At 47.5% G+C, this 17,878-nt stretch overlaps 1 protein-coding gene across 1 annotated transcript in view; it reads left to right on the plus strand.

Moving 5' to 3' along the window:
- The window catches only part of LOC307082433 (uncharacterized protein), a 50,157-nt gene extending 42,734 nt beyond the window's left edge, over positions 1-7,423 (plus strand). The window contains 7 exon segments of the mRNA XM_079746002.1: positions 1,839-2,012; positions 2,761-2,934; positions 4,158-4,331; positions 4,804-4,977; positions 5,992-6,165; positions 6,342-6,388; positions 6,844-7,423. Coding sequence (XP_079602128.1) covers positions 1,839-2,012; positions 2,761-2,934; positions 4,158-4,331; positions 4,804-4,977; positions 5,992-6,165; positions 6,342-6,388; positions 6,844-7,394 — 1,468 coding nt within the window. The 3' untranslated portion in view covers positions 7,395-7,423.
- Positions 7,424-17,878: the final 10,455 nt, after the last annotated feature.

Below are 17,878 nucleotides of genomic sequence, written 5' to 3' on the forward strand. Positions count from 1 at the left end.
GACATACACTTCACATTTCTCCTCACTTTCAGAGAGCTAAATTTACTGAAAAGGAAAGAGATTAGCTTGGTGGAACTTCTTCATCACCTCTTTAGTGAGACCAAAGAAGCAGGAATCTGCAGATTCGACCGGTTCCAAGTTGTCTTCATCTTGGATGGTCTGGATGAGTGTCGACTTCCTCTGGACTTCCAGAGAAACCCGATCTGGACTGATGTCACAAAGTCCACCTTGGTGGACGTGCTGCTAACAAACCTCATCAGGGGCGACCTGCTTCCCTCTGCTCGCATTTGGATAACCACACGCCCTGCGGCAGCCAATCAGATCCCTGCTGAGTGTGTTGACATGGTGACAGAGGTGAGGGGGTTCTCCGACCAACAGAAGGAGGAGTACTTCAGGAAGAGATTCCGAGAGGAGACGCTGGCCACCACAATCATCTCCCACGTCAAGAAATCAAGAAGCCTCCACATCATGTGTCACATCCCAGTCTTCTGTTGGATCACTGCTACAGTTCTGGAAGACATCTTCAAAAAATCCCAGATCAAAGAGATGCCCAAGACCATGACTCAGATGTACAGCCACTTCCTGAGGGTTCAGTCCATACAGGGGGACAGGAAGTACCATGGGAGGGCTGAAACAGATCCGGACTGGAGTTTAGAGAGCAGGGAGATCGTTGTTTCTCTTGGAAAACTTGCTTTTAACCAGCTGGAGAAAGGGAACCTGATCTTCTACGAGGCAGATATGGCAGAGTGTGACATCAATATCAGAGCAGCCTCAGTGTACTCAGGAGTGTTCACCCAGATCTTTAAAGAGGAGTGTGGGCTGTACCAGGACAAGGTGTTCTGCTTTGTCCATCTGAGCATCCAGGAGTTTCTGGCTGCCCTTTATGTCTTTCTGTCCTTCATCGATACTGGTGTCAATCTGCTCTCAGAAGAACCACCAACCTCCAGGAAAGATAAACTCCTCTTCTACCAGAGTGCTGTGGACAAGGCCTTACAGAGTGAGAACGGACACCTGGACTTGTTCCTCCGCTTCCTCCTGGGCCTCTCTCTGGAGACCAATCAGATTGTACTACGCGGTCTGCTGGGACAGAAAAAAAGATCACTGACCACTCAGATTAAAACAGGTCTGTTGCGACTGACAGGAAGCAGCTCAAAGACCAATAAGGGAACAGTGTCTTACATCAAGGAGAACATAAAAGGAGACCTATCTCCAGAGAGAAGCATCAATCTGTTCCACTGTCTGAATGAGCTGAACGACTGTTCTCTAGTGAAGGAGATCCAACAGTACCTGACATCAGGAAGTCTCTCCGGAGAATCTCTCTCCCCTGCTCAGTGGTCAGCTCTGGTCTTCATCTTACTGACATCAGAAGAGGAGCTCGACGTGTTTGACCTGAAAAAATACTCTGCTTCAGAAGATGGTCTTCTCAGGCTGCTGCCAGTGGTCAAAGCCTCCAAAATATCTCTGTAGGTTCACTAATAACATGTATTACAATACACACTACACAATATAAATACAACTGGAATATAAGGTTAAAATAATATGAAAAAGATTTCTGTAGGTTCATTACACCATGTATTACTATTCTGCTCATAACAGAATAAACATACTAGCTATAATAATATACAAAACATCTCTGTAGGTGTCCTATTAACGTGTAATGTATTATAGTATACATAAGAGAATATTCAGAAAAATAGAATATAGGAGTATTCATTTATACATCTAATTATTTAGGTTTTTTTTGTTAAACTAATAACACTCCTTCATTATTGAATAACTTAAAGATGTATGTTATTTTAATCACAGTTCCTGACATGTTCTCTTTACTTTGGGTAAAGGCTGAAGGGCTGTCATCTGTCAGAGAGATGCTGTGAAGCTCTGGCCTTAGTTCTCAGCTCCAACTCCTCTAGTCTGAGAGAGCTGGACCTGAGTACCAATGATCTGCAGGATTCAGGAGTGAAGCTGCTCTCTGCTGGACTGGGGAGTCCACACTGTACACTGGAAACTCTCAGGTCCGTTTTACCCAATGGTCAAACAGTTACACCACAAGGTGCAATATCAGAAGACATTTAACAGATTTACCTCCATAAAAGTGCACACATAAAGTGAAGCAGCAAGCAACTGACATCCCTAAGCGCACAAATGCTTTCTTAGTTCTTGTGCTCGCAAAGTGTTTTCCTGATTGCTATGATATTTATTCTCCTCTAAACACAATATGCATAATATTGGAATAAAACTTCTAATTATACGCAAAACAATGCTTTAGATGAACTAATAACATGTATTACAATACATTACATAATACTGCAACAAAAACTAATATTAATAGAAAAAACGATTTCCAAACACAGCAAAACAATTTTAAATGGACTGCATTAATATAGCTCTTTTCTAACCTTTGGCCACCCAAAGCGCTTTACAATATTGCCTCACATTCACGCACACATTCACACACCAACCGCGGAGTCAGCCATGCAAGGCGACAGCCAGCTCGTCGGTAGCAGTTAGGGTCAGGTGCCTTGCTCAAGCACACCTCAACACTCAGCTAGGAGGAGCGGGGATTGAACCAGCAACCTCCAGGTTACCAGCCAACCCGCTATTCCCTCCTGAGCTACTGCCGCCTCTTCACAACAAATTTCATATAGTTATACATTTTACACCCAATATTGAATAACCACAATTTCTTCAATATGTAATAAGTTTACGATGTAAGTTATTTTAATCACAGTTCCTAACCTGTTCTCTTTGTTTTGTGTGAAGGCTGAAGGGCTGTGATCTGTCAGAGAGATGCTGTGAAGCTCTGGCCTCAGTTCTCAGCTCCAACTCCTCTAGTCTGAGAGAGCTGGACCTGAGTACCAATGATCTGCAGGATTCAGGAGTGAAGCTGCTCTCTGCTGGACTGGGGAGTCCACACTGTACACTGGAAACCCTCAGGTCAGTTTTACCCAATGGTTAAACAGATACACCACAAGGTGCAATATCAGAAGACATTTAACAGATTTACATCCATAAAAGTGCGCACGTAAAGTGAAGCAGCACGAAACTGACATCCCCAAGCGCACAAATGCTGTCTAAAGGTACGGCCACACTGAACGTTTCATGCTCGTTAAAGGCGTAGAAAATCCGCATTTTTGCATTGGGAACCATTGGTTTTTGGGGCGTAGATGCGTTACACGCGCTAAAAGTAGCGTTTTAGGCGTGTTAGACGCGTTTTACGCACCTAAATAACGCGCCCAGCGCACCTACGTGCCCAACGCACCTATGTGCGGAGTTCAAAAAACTGAACTTTTTACGCTCCTACGCGTGACGCTTAGCCGCGATAGCCAATCAGCGTTGAGCTTGACCCGACGTCACTGGCAGAGTGACGGAGGACAGGCGCTCCGCAGCTGATATGGAGCGCCTGTAGTTGGTGTCCTGACGGGAGATCCTGGCACCAACCCGGGCTAGCAGGTCATCGAACATGGCCCCAGTCAACCCAAAATACCGCTGGAACCGTCCGTCATCCAGGCGGAGTTCCTGGAGGAGGTGGTGAAACTCACCCAGCTGTGAGCGCCTACGGAGGATGTCATGCACCCAAACACGACAGCGTTTGGGTTTCCTACTCTCCTCGAACTCCCACAACATATACAGCGCAGCGATGGTGGTGATCTCAGCCATGTTTGTGGTGCAAATGAAAAGTAGCAGGGTAAAATAAGTTTTGGGCCGGCTCATCTAGCTCCGTAGGCGTGTTGAACCATTTTTGTGACACACAATGATGAAGCGGCAGGTTAGGCCTAATCAAACTCGCGTAACGCGTTCAGTGTGGCCGTACCTTTAGTTCTCGTGCTCGCAAGGTGTTTTCCTGATCGCTATGATGTTTATTCTCATCCCAACACACTATACATAATATAGGAATAAAACTTCTAATTACATACAAAATATCGCTTTAGGTTAACTGATAACATGTATTACAATACAATGCATAATATACATAATATTGTAACTAAAAGTAATATTAATATACAAAACGACTTTTTAAACACTGCAAAACAACTATCTTATTGTTATACATTTTTCACCCAAGTTGAATAACCACAATTTCTTCATTATGTAATAAGTTGAAGATGTATTTTATTTTAATCACAGTTCCTAACCTGTTCTCTTTATTTTGTGTGAAGGCTGAAGGGCTGTGATCTGTCAGAGAGATGCTGTGAAGCTCTGGCCTCAGTTCTCAGCTCAAACTCCTCTAGTCTGAGAGAGCTGGACCTGAGTACCAATGATCTGCAGGATTCAGGAGTGAAGCTGCTCTCTGCTGGACTGGGGAGTCCACACTGTACACTGGAAACTCTCAGGTCCGTTTTACCCAATTGTCAAACAGTTACACCACAAGGTTCAATATCAGAAGAAATTTAACAGATTTACAACCATAAAATTGCACACATAATGTGAAGCAGCACGAAACTGACAACGCCAAGCGCACAAATGCTGTCTTAGTTCTCGTGCTAGCAAAGTCTTTTCCTGAACGCTGTGATGTTTATTCTCCTCACAACGCAATATACATAATATTGGAATAAAACTTCTAATTATATACAAAACATTGCTTTAGATTAACTGATAACATTACAATACATAATATACATAATACTGCAACAAAAAGTAATTTTAATATACAAACGACTTTTCAAATGCTGCAAAACAACTATCTTATTGTTATACATTTTACACCCAATTTGAATAACCACAATTTCTTCATTATGTAATAAGTTGAAGATGTAAGTTATTTTAATCACAGTTCCTAACCTGTTCTCTTTATTTTGTGTGAAGGCTGAAGGGCTGTGATCTGTCAGAGAGATGCTGTGAAGCTCTGGCCTCAGTTCTCAGCTCCAACTCCTCTAGTCTGAGAGAGCTGGACCTGAGTACCAATGATCTGCAGGATTCAGGAGTGAAGCTGCTCTCTGCTGGACTGGGGAGTCCACACTGTACACTGGAAACTCTCAGGTCAGTTTTCAGCCTCTTCAAACTGGGTCTTGGGGTTGTTTAATATGTATGGGATGGTCCACGACTAGTTGGACCGTTATCGAAAAGAACACACAAGACGGTATGCATGTTATATGTTATGTAGCTCTGGCCAGCTGATGTGAGGGTTAGGGGTTGACCTGTTGACTACTAGTATGTTATGTTTGTTATATGTTACATAGCTCTGGCCAGCTGATGTGAGGGTTTGGGGTTGACCTGTTAACTACTCGTATGTTATGTTTGTTGTATGTTATGTAAGTCTGGACCGCTGATGTGAGGGTTAGGGGTTGACCTGTTAACTACTAGTATGTTATGTATGTTATATGTTATGTAGCTCTGGCCAGCTGATACGAGGGTTAGGGGTTGACCTGTTAACTACTAGTATGTTATGTATGTTATATGTTATGTAACTCTGGTCAGCAGATGTGAGCTGAGGAGTTGTCATTAGTGTAGACATGGGGATGAGGCTTTAGCTGTGCTGTGATCTAAATATAATGTACACCTCACCATAGAACATCACTGGCCGTGGTAAAGTGAATCATATTGAACATTAAAGATGGACTTTATTAACTTCACATTAGTTTGGTGTAGTGCTGCTCATGTCCGATGCCTTTCTGTTGCTCTTTTGCCTGCTGACAAAACTCTCCCTGGTTCTACACAATGTTAGAACCTGTGAATAAACGGTCTCAGCGTACCAAACACAGCGGACTTCTCCTGACTCCTAACAATCAGACCGGATCTCTGTTGACCAAACAATATCTCATTGAGTTGTAGCTATTGAGAAAGGAGCATTTGCTTATGATCCTGTTTCACATCCAAGTGAAGGAAGTTCTGATGTCTGTGATGATGTCATCTCCCCACTTACTCTTCCTGTTCTCCTTGTCCTCCAAATGGAATGAATACACTTTATAAATGTGGTAACTTTAGTATGAACTGCTCTCAACCAGAATAAATATAATAAAGTGTGTGTGTGTGTGTGTGTGTGTGTGTGTGTAGCTTGTCTGGCTGCCTGGTCACACAGGAAGGCTGTGCTTTTCTGGCCTCAGCTCTGAGCTCCAACCTCTCCCATCTGAGAGAGCTGGACCTGAGCTACAATCACCCAGGAGACTCTGGAGCTGCGCTGCTCTCTGCTGGACTGGAGGATCCACGCTGGAGACTGGACACTCTCAGGTATGGAGAGGACAGCTCACCACTCAGGGACAAAGTCTCCTACGAGGATTCAAGCCGCTGCTAGATGAAGTGGTTTGAAGAGGCAGCTGTAACTCACGTTGTGTACAACGTTATGAGACGGCCGATGATGAAGGTGAATGTTTCAACATGCTGCTCTCACTTTGTTTCCCCCCCAGTGTGGAGCACGGTGGAGTGTGGAGGCTGAAACCAGCTCTAAAGAAGTGTAAGTGTCTGTTTGATTCATCACATCACACACTCACTACTGAGATGGAAAGTCCATCCACACAGCAGGAAGTGAGATCAGATCCTACTGGGAATGAGGATGATGGCTGACATCATGTATCTTCCATATATATTAATACTGTCCAATCATCATGAAGATAACATCTGGGCTCGGGGGAGGGGGGGGGGAGATGGGGCTGAGGGTCCACACACACACACACACACACACACACACACACACACACACACACACACACACACACAAAGGGTGCTGAGGGGGAGGGTCTGGGCTCGGGGGCGGGGGGGGGGGGTTGAAGGCGGAGTCTGAAGCAATAGCGTTACTATAACATCACATGACCCCCCCCCCTCACATGTCATGTTCAGGAGAACAGTACCAGTGATGATGATGAGGATGAAGAGCGGTTCAGCAGCTCATCATGTCTGGTTCTCCCTCAGATGCCTGTGAACTCACCCTGGACCCCAACACGGCATACAGAGACCTCTCTCTGTCTGAGGACAACAGGAAGGTGACGGGGGTTGGAGAGGACCAGTCGTATCCGGATCACCCAGAGAGATTTGACTCCTGGCTCCAGGTGTTGGGGAGAGAGGCTCTGACTGGCCGCTGTTACTGGGAGGTAGAGTGGGAAGGAGGTGTTGGTATAGGAGTGACATACAGAGGAATCACAAGGAGAGGAGAGGGTGGTGACAGCAGGCTTGGACGGAACAACAAGTCCTGGAGTCTTTATTGTTCTGATGATCGTTACTCTGCCTGGTACAACGGTACAGATACAGTCCTCCCTCTCCGCCCCGCTGGCTCCACCAGAGTAGGAGTGTATCTGGACCGGCCTGCTGGCTCTCTGTCCTTCTACAGAGTGTCCCCAGGTGGAGAAGGGTCCTCAGACACACTGACTCACGTCCACACCTTCTGGTCCTCCTTCACCCAGGAGGACCTCCTCCCTGGGGTCAGGGTATGGGAGGGGTCCTCAGCGTCTCTCTGTCGGTTGTAGATACACGCACGCACACACACACACACGAAGGGTGCTGGGTAGGGTCCTCGGGGGTCGGCGGGGCCTCAGTGTCTCTGAGTGGGAGTTGGGGGGGGCTAAGGGGGAGGGGGGCTGAGGGTGAGACACCCAATTACCAATTGGTCTCGCTCACTTCTCTCCTGTTCAAACTCAACTGGCAGAACCCTTGAGTCATGTGTGAGAGCATAGAAGAGGCCTCAGGTGAGCTCTGCTGTGTTGGAGATGAGCTGCTCTGGCCTGATCAGGATGGAGGTGGGATACAGACTGATTTACATGTGTGGGATGGCTCAGCGGGTTGGGTGGCTCTATGTTTTCTCAGATAGTCCAAATGGCTCTGCCGTTTGTCCTTTCCGTTATTATGCTCTATGTGGTCATCGAGTTATCTCCCTGTGTGTTTCACCGGATGACCGACCCCCCAACCGACCCCCCCGGGGACTGACCCGATCTTGTTGCCCCCCCTCAGGGTAGCTGTGTTAGAGAGCCCACCCCGTCCCAAGGTCTGGTGCCCCAAACTCCCCAACGTTTCTAAGGCTAAGCCTTCCTCTGGGCCCTTTAATGTTGTTAGACTAACAGAACCACTTTTCTGCTGGGGACAGAGAGAGCTGTCAGAGAAAGGTGGAGCTTCACCGCCCAGCAGAGGGAGGTGTCTGGACAGTCCATTTCCTTTATTTTACAATTTAAAATCTGTTTTGGTTTAATCATGAGTAACCTAATGAGTTTTTTATTTTTTAATTAGCCTACACCTGGTTTACTTGTGGTTGATGAGTATACTTTTTTATGTTTGCTATTGCCTTTTATGCTTCATTTTGTTGATTTAGATAATTGTTAATTTCTTACCAGTAGATCCACTGAATTGTCATTTTAAAGGGTGATCTTTAAACTACGTTTAATATGATGGAGAGGGAGGAATGTAGAATGTTGCTGTATTTTAATGCCTCTCTGTGTTCACATCTCTTAGTCTAGGACCAGGCCAGTGCCTCTCCTACTGTACGAGGTGTTATTTCCAACATTCCATTCCATCATTTGTGATGTCCCAACAAGGACGAACCAACCCAGTCGTCTGGGACATAGCCAGGGCCATATGCCTTATCAAGGGAGACACTGTTATTTTGTTATTCACGCTTTCTTTCCTATAATACTGACCTCAAACCTTGGGTTCGGTGAGAAGAGGGATCGACAGCCAAGGAGCACGTCTGGAGACTGTTCCTCACCTCCTACACTGAGATTATCCCACCTAAATCTGTACCTGTGCTGTATTACATCCTCCAATAAACCTGCTATTCAACCCTCTGACCCAACCTGGCAAGTTGATTTGATTTCCACTTCAAGAATTACTACTACGAGGGAGAAATACACAACGCAGTCTTTACAAACAGTTTAGAAATGAGCAGAAATCGAACACATATAGATCGGTTTCACCTTCACATCATTTATAATCTTTCTATTTTTTTTGGCCTAAGGGAAGCTTTTTTTGCAGTCAGTTCAGCTGAACATTTAACTGTATTACAGTAACAAATAAGTTACATTTTTGAACTTGTGCACTGATTTAATCATTAAATCCCCTGAAAAAACATTCTCTTACTGTAGTGTTTTTCATTTTACTTATCAGTGCAATTACTGTACTGTGAGTTTTGCCAAAATTGGTAACATTGGTGTATTTTCAGAACTCCAACAATGTTGCAGTATCAACTATAGGTGTACAGCATGACTGTGGGATTGTGAGTTTAGCCCATTGAAGCTCATTGGATAGACAAATATGCATTGTATCCTATCGAGATACAATTGTGTCAATGCAATATTGATGTGATATATTCACAGTATTGTATTAAAATATGGCAAGAATATTTATACTGTATGTACCACATAATTGCAACTTTGAAAAAGACGTTTTATCTAAACAATTGTATACATTTGAATATGTAACATGGCCTCATAAAGTCAAAACAAAGGTAAACAGTATTTTGATGGAAGTGTTTTAAATGTATCACACAAGTGTTTAATTGATGCTCTCTAATAGATATTCATATGATCATTGTGTTTCTTGTTTTGGTGGAATAAAATCTGTTTTGAGATGAGAAAACATGGTATTGAGTGCTGTGGTTCATTTTGAAAGACATTTGTGGAGTTTTGACAAAATGGTAAACTCTTTCAGATTTGTCCTTAGCGTTTTGAGAAATTGAGCTATAGTTTCAGAAAACGTGTTTAAACAATTGAGAAAAACTGCCAGAAAAGCTTCCTGCTTGTTCAGAACACCGCTGATAGACTCCTAGAGCCCTATTTTAGCGGTTTGAAACGCAAGTGAGACGCGCAAAACGGAAGTAGCTTTGTGGGCGGGGCTCTGCCTCTGTTGCTATTATAATGGTGGATACATTAGTCTTCCGCCCGACGCAAATCTAAAAAGGGTTGCCCTGAAGTAGCCTAATTTCCCGTAGGTGTGGTTTGGGCGTAACGTGCAATAAACCAATGAGAGCGCCGTCTCCCATCCCCTTTAAGAGCCATGAGCACATTTGAACCTGATGAGTTGATATTTTCTATTTCCCCTCTACCTGCTCTGACCCGGTCTCTCTCTCTCTCTCTCTCTCTCTCTCTCTCTCTCTCTCTCTCTCTCTCTCTCTCTCTCTCTCTCTCTCTCTCTCTCTCTCATCCTCCCAGCTGGAGCAGGATGAATGGGGGCCCTGACTTTGGCCCTGCCTCCTTCGTCCCCTCCTGGGGCACCATGGTAACGGGGGCGTGTCACTTCCTGTTCACCTTCAACGTAAACCAATCAGCACCAAGGAGCAGGAGGATTGCACCGGGCTGGACCTCAGGGAGCTGGGGAGACCCCCCAGGACCAGGACCAGATACAGGGGGGTTAGATAGTCTTCATCTGGAGGGGGGGGAGGTACCAGGACCAGATACAGGGGGGTTAGATAGTCTTCATCTGGGGGGGGGGGGAGCTACCGGGACCAGATACAGGGGGGTTAGATAGTCTTCATCTGGGGGGGGGGAGGTACCAGGACCAGATACAGGGGGGTTAGATAGTCTTCATCTGGGGGGGGGGGGTACCAGGACCAGATACAGGGGGGTTAGATAGTCTTCATCTGGGGGGGGGAGGTACCAGGACCAGATACAGGGGGGTTAGATAGTCTTCATCTGGGGGGGGGGGGGTACCAGGACCAGATACAGGGGGGTTAGATAGTCTTCATCTGGGGGGGAGGTACCAGGACCAGATACAGGGGGGTTAGATAGTCTTCATCTGGAGGGAGGTACCAGGACCAGATACAGGGGGGTTAGATAGTCTTCATCTGGGGGGGGGGGAGGTACCAGGACCAGATACAGGGGGGTTAGATAGTCTTCATCTGGGGGGAGGTACCAGGACCAGATACAGGGGGGTTAGATAGTCTTCATCTGGGGGGGGGGGAGGTACCAGGACCAGATACAGGGGGGTTAGATAGTCTTCATCTGGGGGGGGAGGTACCAGGACCAGATACAGGGGGGTTAGATAGTCTTCATCTGGGGGGGGGAGGTACCAGGACCAGATACAGGGGGGTTAGATAGTCTTCATCTGGGGGGGGGAGGTACCAGGACCAGATACAGGGGGGTTAGATAGTCTTCATCTGGGGGGGAGGTACCAGGACCAGATACAGGGGGGTTAGATAGTCTTCATCTGGGGGGGGGAGGTACCAGGACCAGATACAGGGGGGTTAGATAGTCTTCATCTGGGGGTTAGGGCCCCCTTGGGGTCCGCCCCGGGGCGTGTGTGCGGTGGGAGCCCCCCTGACCCCCCCCAGAAGGTGCAGGCTCTGGGCTGGTACCTGGAGGAGCCCCAGCTGGCCCAGGTCTCCACCAACCTGCTGGACTACCAGGTCACAGCCCTCCACCCCGTCTACGAGGCCGTCTGCGGCCGCGCTCAGGTCAGGGCTCCTCCTGGGGCTGTGCTGCCATGTTCCAGTACTGGGAGTACTGCACAGCGTCACTGCATTGTGTAGTCCAGTGTTGTGTACTGGACGGCCTCACCTTAGCAAGCCAACTGAAACCACTGTAGATAGAAAACGTATTCTTTCCTCTTCATGTTCCCCTTCCTGTCTTCCTCCCAATGTACTTCCTGTCCTTCTCCCCATGTACTTCCTGTCCTCCTCCCCATGCACTTCCTGTCCTCCTCCCACCCCAGAGGGAGACCACGCCCACCTCAGAGAGGAGGCCAAGCCCACCTCAGAGGAAGGCCCCACCCATCTTTGAGCTGCTGGGCCATCGGAGGTCACAGACTTTTGGTCGACCAATCATGTTGCCGGGGGCGGTATCTGTATGAGTGGCATGGAACTGGAAACCAGCGGAGAGGCAGAACCAGTCCCAGTATGAGAGCACTTAACCAACCCTACTGAATGACTCTATGGAGACCTGACCTGATGACTAGTGGCTAACTAGCTGTGGCTAACTGGCTATGGCTAACTGGCTGTGGCTAACTAGCAGTTGCTAACTGGCTGTGGCTAACTAGCTGTGGCTAACTAGCTGTCTCTCTCTGCAGGTCATCAGTAAACAAGGACTCTCTGGGACTGTCCAACCCCAAGGAGAGAGTCAATGAGTTGGTTATAGTGCGCACACACACACACACATCACACACACACACGCACATAGACACACACACACACACTCACATAGACACACACACATACACAGTGTGGCATCCCGCCCCTTAAACCTCGGCCCGGGCGGGTTCGAGAATCAGTGGTGGACGGGGTATACCGCCGCCACCTACCAACCGGTGGCAGAGAGCACCACGTCTCTCCCCCCAATCAGCGAGATGGGGAACACCTGGCCGCAGGGAGGAGAAAGCCCCGGAGCCATCTTAAAAAGGACCACAGAGCGGGAGACGGGAGAAGAGCGACACAAAGGGATTACTCGACACACCCGCGGACTAGAGGCTCACAGAGACCCTAGATCGAGTACCTGTATTCCTGATTCTTGTTGAATAAATGCAGAGTGCGGCTTAACCCTTGTTCAACGTGTGATTCGTACCTGAAACCTGGCACATTGGGAAGCGGGCTACCACATATGGTGGAGAATGCAGGCAGTCTGAAGGACCCCACTACACCACCAGTCCGGCATGCAGAACCTGGACGGAACCGCGGCGGCGGCCGCCCAGCAACAGCAGCGGGAGACCTCGGAGAGCATTGCCCTGCTCCGCGAGGCCGTAGTGCAGCTCACCCAGCACGCCGTCCGCCCGCCCCGACCGCTGCCCCTGCCAGCCGGCTCACCAAGCTGGGGCCCGACGACGACGTGGAGGCGTACCTGGAGGTCTTTGAGCGGACCGCCCAGAGGGAAAGCTGGCCAGAGGAGCAGTGGGCCCATATTGTGGCCCCGTTCCTCACCGGGCCCGCCCAGCAGGCGAGCCAGGACCTACCGGCCGAGACTGCCGGACAGTACCCGGCCCTCAAACAGGCGATCCTGGCGTACTATGGTCACAACCTCGCGGCTCGCGTGCAACGCGTCCATGACTGGCGATTCGACGTCCGGGGCGCCGTACGGACGCAGATCGCCCAGCACAGTTGACTGGTGAAGCGGTGGCTGGCAACAGGAGAAGGACCCAGCCCTATCGACAGGCTGATAATAGACAACACCCTTCGTCGGCTCCCGCCGGACGCCCGACGGGTGCTGGCACACCACCATCCCGACACAGTAGATGACCTGGTCCGACAGCTGGAGAACTGGCAGGTGGCCCAGCACCTGAGCGCCAGAACCGGAACACCCCACGACTCGTCAAGACCCGCCGAGACCAATGGGGACAGGAGAGTCGCGAGGGGAGGCGCTGCTACGAGTGCGGCCAGCCCAGCCATCTCGCCCGCTACTGCCCGGGAGACCGAGACACGTCGATGCCGTCGGCCTACGCGGACAAGGGGACGGGCCGACCCTGCATGCTGGCGACCTGTTGGGCGCAGGGGACGTCCGGAAGCCCGACCATACAGGCGGGTTATGAATCGGGACACGCAGGCCCTTTTGGACACCGGCAGCGTGGTCACCCTCCTCCGCCCCGACTTGGCGGGCGGAAGGGAAGGGGAACCCGCCTGCGTGCACGGGGATACCCGAACTTACGAAACCTGCCACGTGGTCGTCCGGACCCCACACGGGGTGTTCACGGCTCGGGCGGGGATCGTACCCCACCTCCTGGTGCCGCTACTGATCAGAAGGGACTGCCCGATCTTCCACCAGCTGTGGGACCCGGCGCGAGAAATCCGGAGCCGGAGAGAACCTCCCCGCGGATAGACGGTGGGCCGAGACGCCGTATCAGCTTTAGTTTTTGAAAATAATGATCCCCATGGAGGGAGAACCTAGATCTTTGAAGTTTTAAAGTTTATTTTTTTCTCAATCAGATTTTCCTTGTTGGCACTCGTAATTCTTGCACATTTTTTCATAATCATAGTTTAAAGTTCGTTAAATTTTCAGGCAAACGCGGCAGCCTACTATGTCAGTGGAACCAATGGCACGCAGCGCTACAAATCACGTGATGTTATTAAACCAATCAGACGGAGATGCTAGGAACAGCTGTTGATCTAAACATTTACCTGGTGGACACATCACGAAATATTATAAGCTAAATAAGAAGCTTACACGTGTGTGGGTAAGTATTAATGTTGTTGGAAAATGCTAGCTATGTGCTAGTTATTTGTATAACCTTTGCGAGGCGGCGTGAGCTTCACGCGTGAAGCGTAGGAGACCTGAATCTATATTTCAATATCACTGACTATTCTCATCGAGTTTATATTAACATTATTCATGTCACACGATGTGAATAACCCAAATTGTTGGAGGTTAAGCTGTGGCAATTTGGCAGCTGGCCAGCGTCATTAAGAGCTTGTTAAGCCACGCACTCAGTATAAGTGTGTGAGTATAAGTAACGTTACTGGTTATTATATTGGTGTTGCCGTTATACCCAGAGAGAGATAACAGAAGGAATTTAAATGATCTAAAGACATGGTTCTCTGTGGTATACCCCAGTCAGCAAATTTCAAACAGTGAAGTAAACCCCCCTGAAATGTTGTTGAGCATAATGGCATGTTTTAATAGTTAGGCTAATAATGTATTGATTCATTAGATAAAAATGGACCTTTCTGTCTAAGTTTAAATTGTATTTAAACCAGCTTCGTGCCATATCAATTATGTGAAAGATGAATTCAACTAATGGAGTAACAATATTTCCACTAGGTGATACTCCCATGGCAGACAATGAGAAATGGTGCTCAAACCATACACTGTTGGTGAGTTAACTTTTATTCTAATATCTAACTGTTAATAAATCAGAATGCTTGGTAACATATTTACAGAAACAAATAACATTAACATGAACAGTACTCTTGTTTTCACCATGTGTTCTTGAACACGGCACTGGTTGATGAAGGGTGTTAGCCTCTCATGCTGGCCCTGGAACCACTAGTCATCTTCAAATGACCTATTGCCACAGTTTGTGCATTGGCACAGGTTTGTACATGGCAGCTCATGCATTTTGCAAGTGCACCTGCCCTTAACACAGTTTGTTTTTTTACAAGAGCAGTGCACCAGTTCAAGGATTGCCTCTGGAGCTGGGGGAAGGGTCATCCAGTCCACTTCTAAGAATTCTCCTGCCATCTTCCAGCCATGACATTCAGGGGCAGGAATATCAGGCCTACAGTCAAGGCTCCTTCTGTGGACTGCAGCCTGATAGTTAGCACGCTGGATGTGCTTGTCCAAGCAGTCTTTGTTTGGAGGTAAGTCTCTCTCAGAGCACTTTCCTGACTTGAACAGCTTAACTCTTGCCTTGTTAACATCCATACACTCCTGATCATACAGGTCACATGTGAAAGCCTCCACTGCCTTGCAGAACTCTGGGGATGGAGAGAAACTTGTTCCTAGTTCTCTAAACAGGGTGATGTATTGTCTCTGGGAAATGAGCTTTTTATATGCTTTGGTTTTCCCCACCCCATATATAGCGCTCACAGTGTCACATCCAGAGAATGCATGCAGACCCACAAGCGCATCACATTTGTCTTCCCCGAGGTGGGCATGAAGCCTATTGATGTCAATAATATGTGGATTTCTGCCTTTGACTGTGTGAAAGTACAGGTGACCATCAATTTTGCTGCAGAACCCAAGAGCCAGCACAAAGACATCGGTGTCTGGGCTCTTGATTACCAGGTCACTGCTGTATTTTGCTGCATAAGCTGCATGCAACAAAAGTCTGGTGTCTGCTTCCTCCTGACTTGTCTCCAGGTCTTGAACCCGCAGTATTTGAAGTTCGTTTTTGCTTCCATTCATCTTTATAGCATGACATTTGTCCCCATGCCCAATAATGACTGTCGTGTTTCCTATTATTTTTTTTGCAGATGTGCTCCAGTGATGGAAGAAATACTCCAACAAGTTTTCTTTATTTTGCCCACATGCCAGGAATTTTCTCCACTGTTTTGGTGTTTTTTGATCATCACCATATATTTAAATTTTTTGATAGCCTTCTTCTGCTCGCCTGTTTCGCTCAGCATGTTTGATGCTATGGTGTTTGTATGTGTCACACACAAAATGGAGCTCTGTTGACTTGGTTTCCTTGGCTGAGTTGACCAGTGTCCTCAGTACATGGTCAGCATATAGGCCAAATGTTGGCTGTGGCTTTAGCTGCTGCACCAGAGCCATAGCATCCCATATCCAAACGGAGCCGTCTGGAATGTCCCTCACTGTTGGTGGTGGGCTGATGTCCTCCTCCAGTGTGTGCATCAGCTTTGCTTTGTTCGTCTTTACCAGAGAGCCGTCAAAGTTGGCAAGTGATTGTGGCAAAGGACCCAGACTGTAGGAGAGCATTTCATTTATGTTTATTTGTCTGACATTTCCAACAACAATTAATCTGGCAAACAGGTTTCGGTGTGATTTCAGTGCGATTTCTTTTCCTTTGTTTTTTGTGCTTGTACTGTGGCCAGTATCTTTGAACGTTTTCATTTTCATTTTCTTTATAGGGTCATGGAATGATCTCTTTGTCGTGGCAATCCTTGTCTCACAGAACTCAGTGAGAGCTTTCATACCTCTTTCTTTCGCCCCCAGTAAATCTCTGGCAACACTGTCTGGTGCTTGTTGGCCAGAGGAGAGTTGTTGAAGAGACTCTCCATCCAGTGAAGAGTCGAAAGGATTGACCATATTTTGGACAGTGGCTGTAATGCTCATCACATCAGCGTGGTCCCTCTGCATTCTGGCGCTGTCCAGCTCAGAATGCAGATGTAATACTGGGCACTGTCCAGCCATTGCTTTACATTCATGTGTGATGGCTGCCCGCTCATGTTGTGTCAGGGTCCATCTGTGAACTGCACCTTTGTTTAAAGAGAACCCACTGATGCCTCCTTTTGTCTTTGAATCGCGATTGGCTGTTTGTTCAATGACCTGATCACATGCAGTGCCAGCAAAACCGTGCTGTTGATGTCTTTGTGCCACAAAGTCACCTGAAAGAAGCTGCTGATGTGCTGTGAGATGTGTATCTTCCAGACTGGACATCTCGACCCAGTATGCTGTTAAATACCTGGCGTAATTCACCTTGTCGCATGCAAAAAACCAGGGCAGCATAGATTGCACTGTTGACAAATGAAGAGTCCAGTTCCCCTCTCTGGTTGCTCTGATGAATAGAAGCAGAACTTCCACCATTTCAATGTAAATGCTCCAAAATGTGAATGTCTGGTTGGTTGAGCTTTTATTGACAAATCCTTCATATGCTTTCAGTAACTGCAGAAATGCATCAGATGTAAGCATGGCATTGAAATCTTCACTTGGAAACTTCTGATGCAAATCTGTTGTAATTTTCAGAGCTGCAGCATGATCCTCTTGTGTGAGGGTGTCAAGGTATGCCTGCCAGCGCAGTCTCTGGAGTGCTTCCATCAGAAGTTTGTGCGCTCTTATGCTCCTGTTGTATTGATGGCCTGTGATGACTCCATCAATGGACCCAGCAGCTACTACTTCAGATTCAATCATTATATCCTGAAAGCCGGCATCAGCAAACATCTTCCCAATGCAGGAGAGGAATGCCATGGCTGTGTGAAACTCTCCCATCCTTATGACAAGTCTTTCCATGTAATAACTGGTCTGCCAGCGGATCTCTTGGGCTTTGGCATATATGGCTTGATCCATGACTAACACTATTTCTTTTTGTTGCAGGCTGTCAGCGACAGCAATGGAGTGAGTCAGGATGGTGTGGACAGTAATGAGATCTGTTGGGCTAGCATCAATGACCGGTAAGTAACCTACATTTGTAGAGGGTAGGATTTTGTCTGTCTTTAACATAATGTTAAAACCTGTCCACCCAGGAGGGATTTTCCCCTGGGGCTCAGGCATTTTCATAAGATAGAATGCAGCATAAACTATTCTTGCAGTTGTTTGAGCATCTCTGTATTTGTTCTGCTGTAGATCTACTTTGAATGCAGAATTCTGTGGACCAGACCTCTGTCCTCTTGTGTATGCAACAAGATTAGGTAGTGGAGGATTAACAG

This window comes from Pollachius pollachius (genome assembly GCF_949987615.1).
Source record: "Pollachius pollachius genome assembly, chromosome: 11".
Taxonomy (NCBI): Eukaryota; Metazoa; Chordata; class Actinopteri; order Gadiformes; family Gadidae; genus Pollachius; species Pollachius pollachius.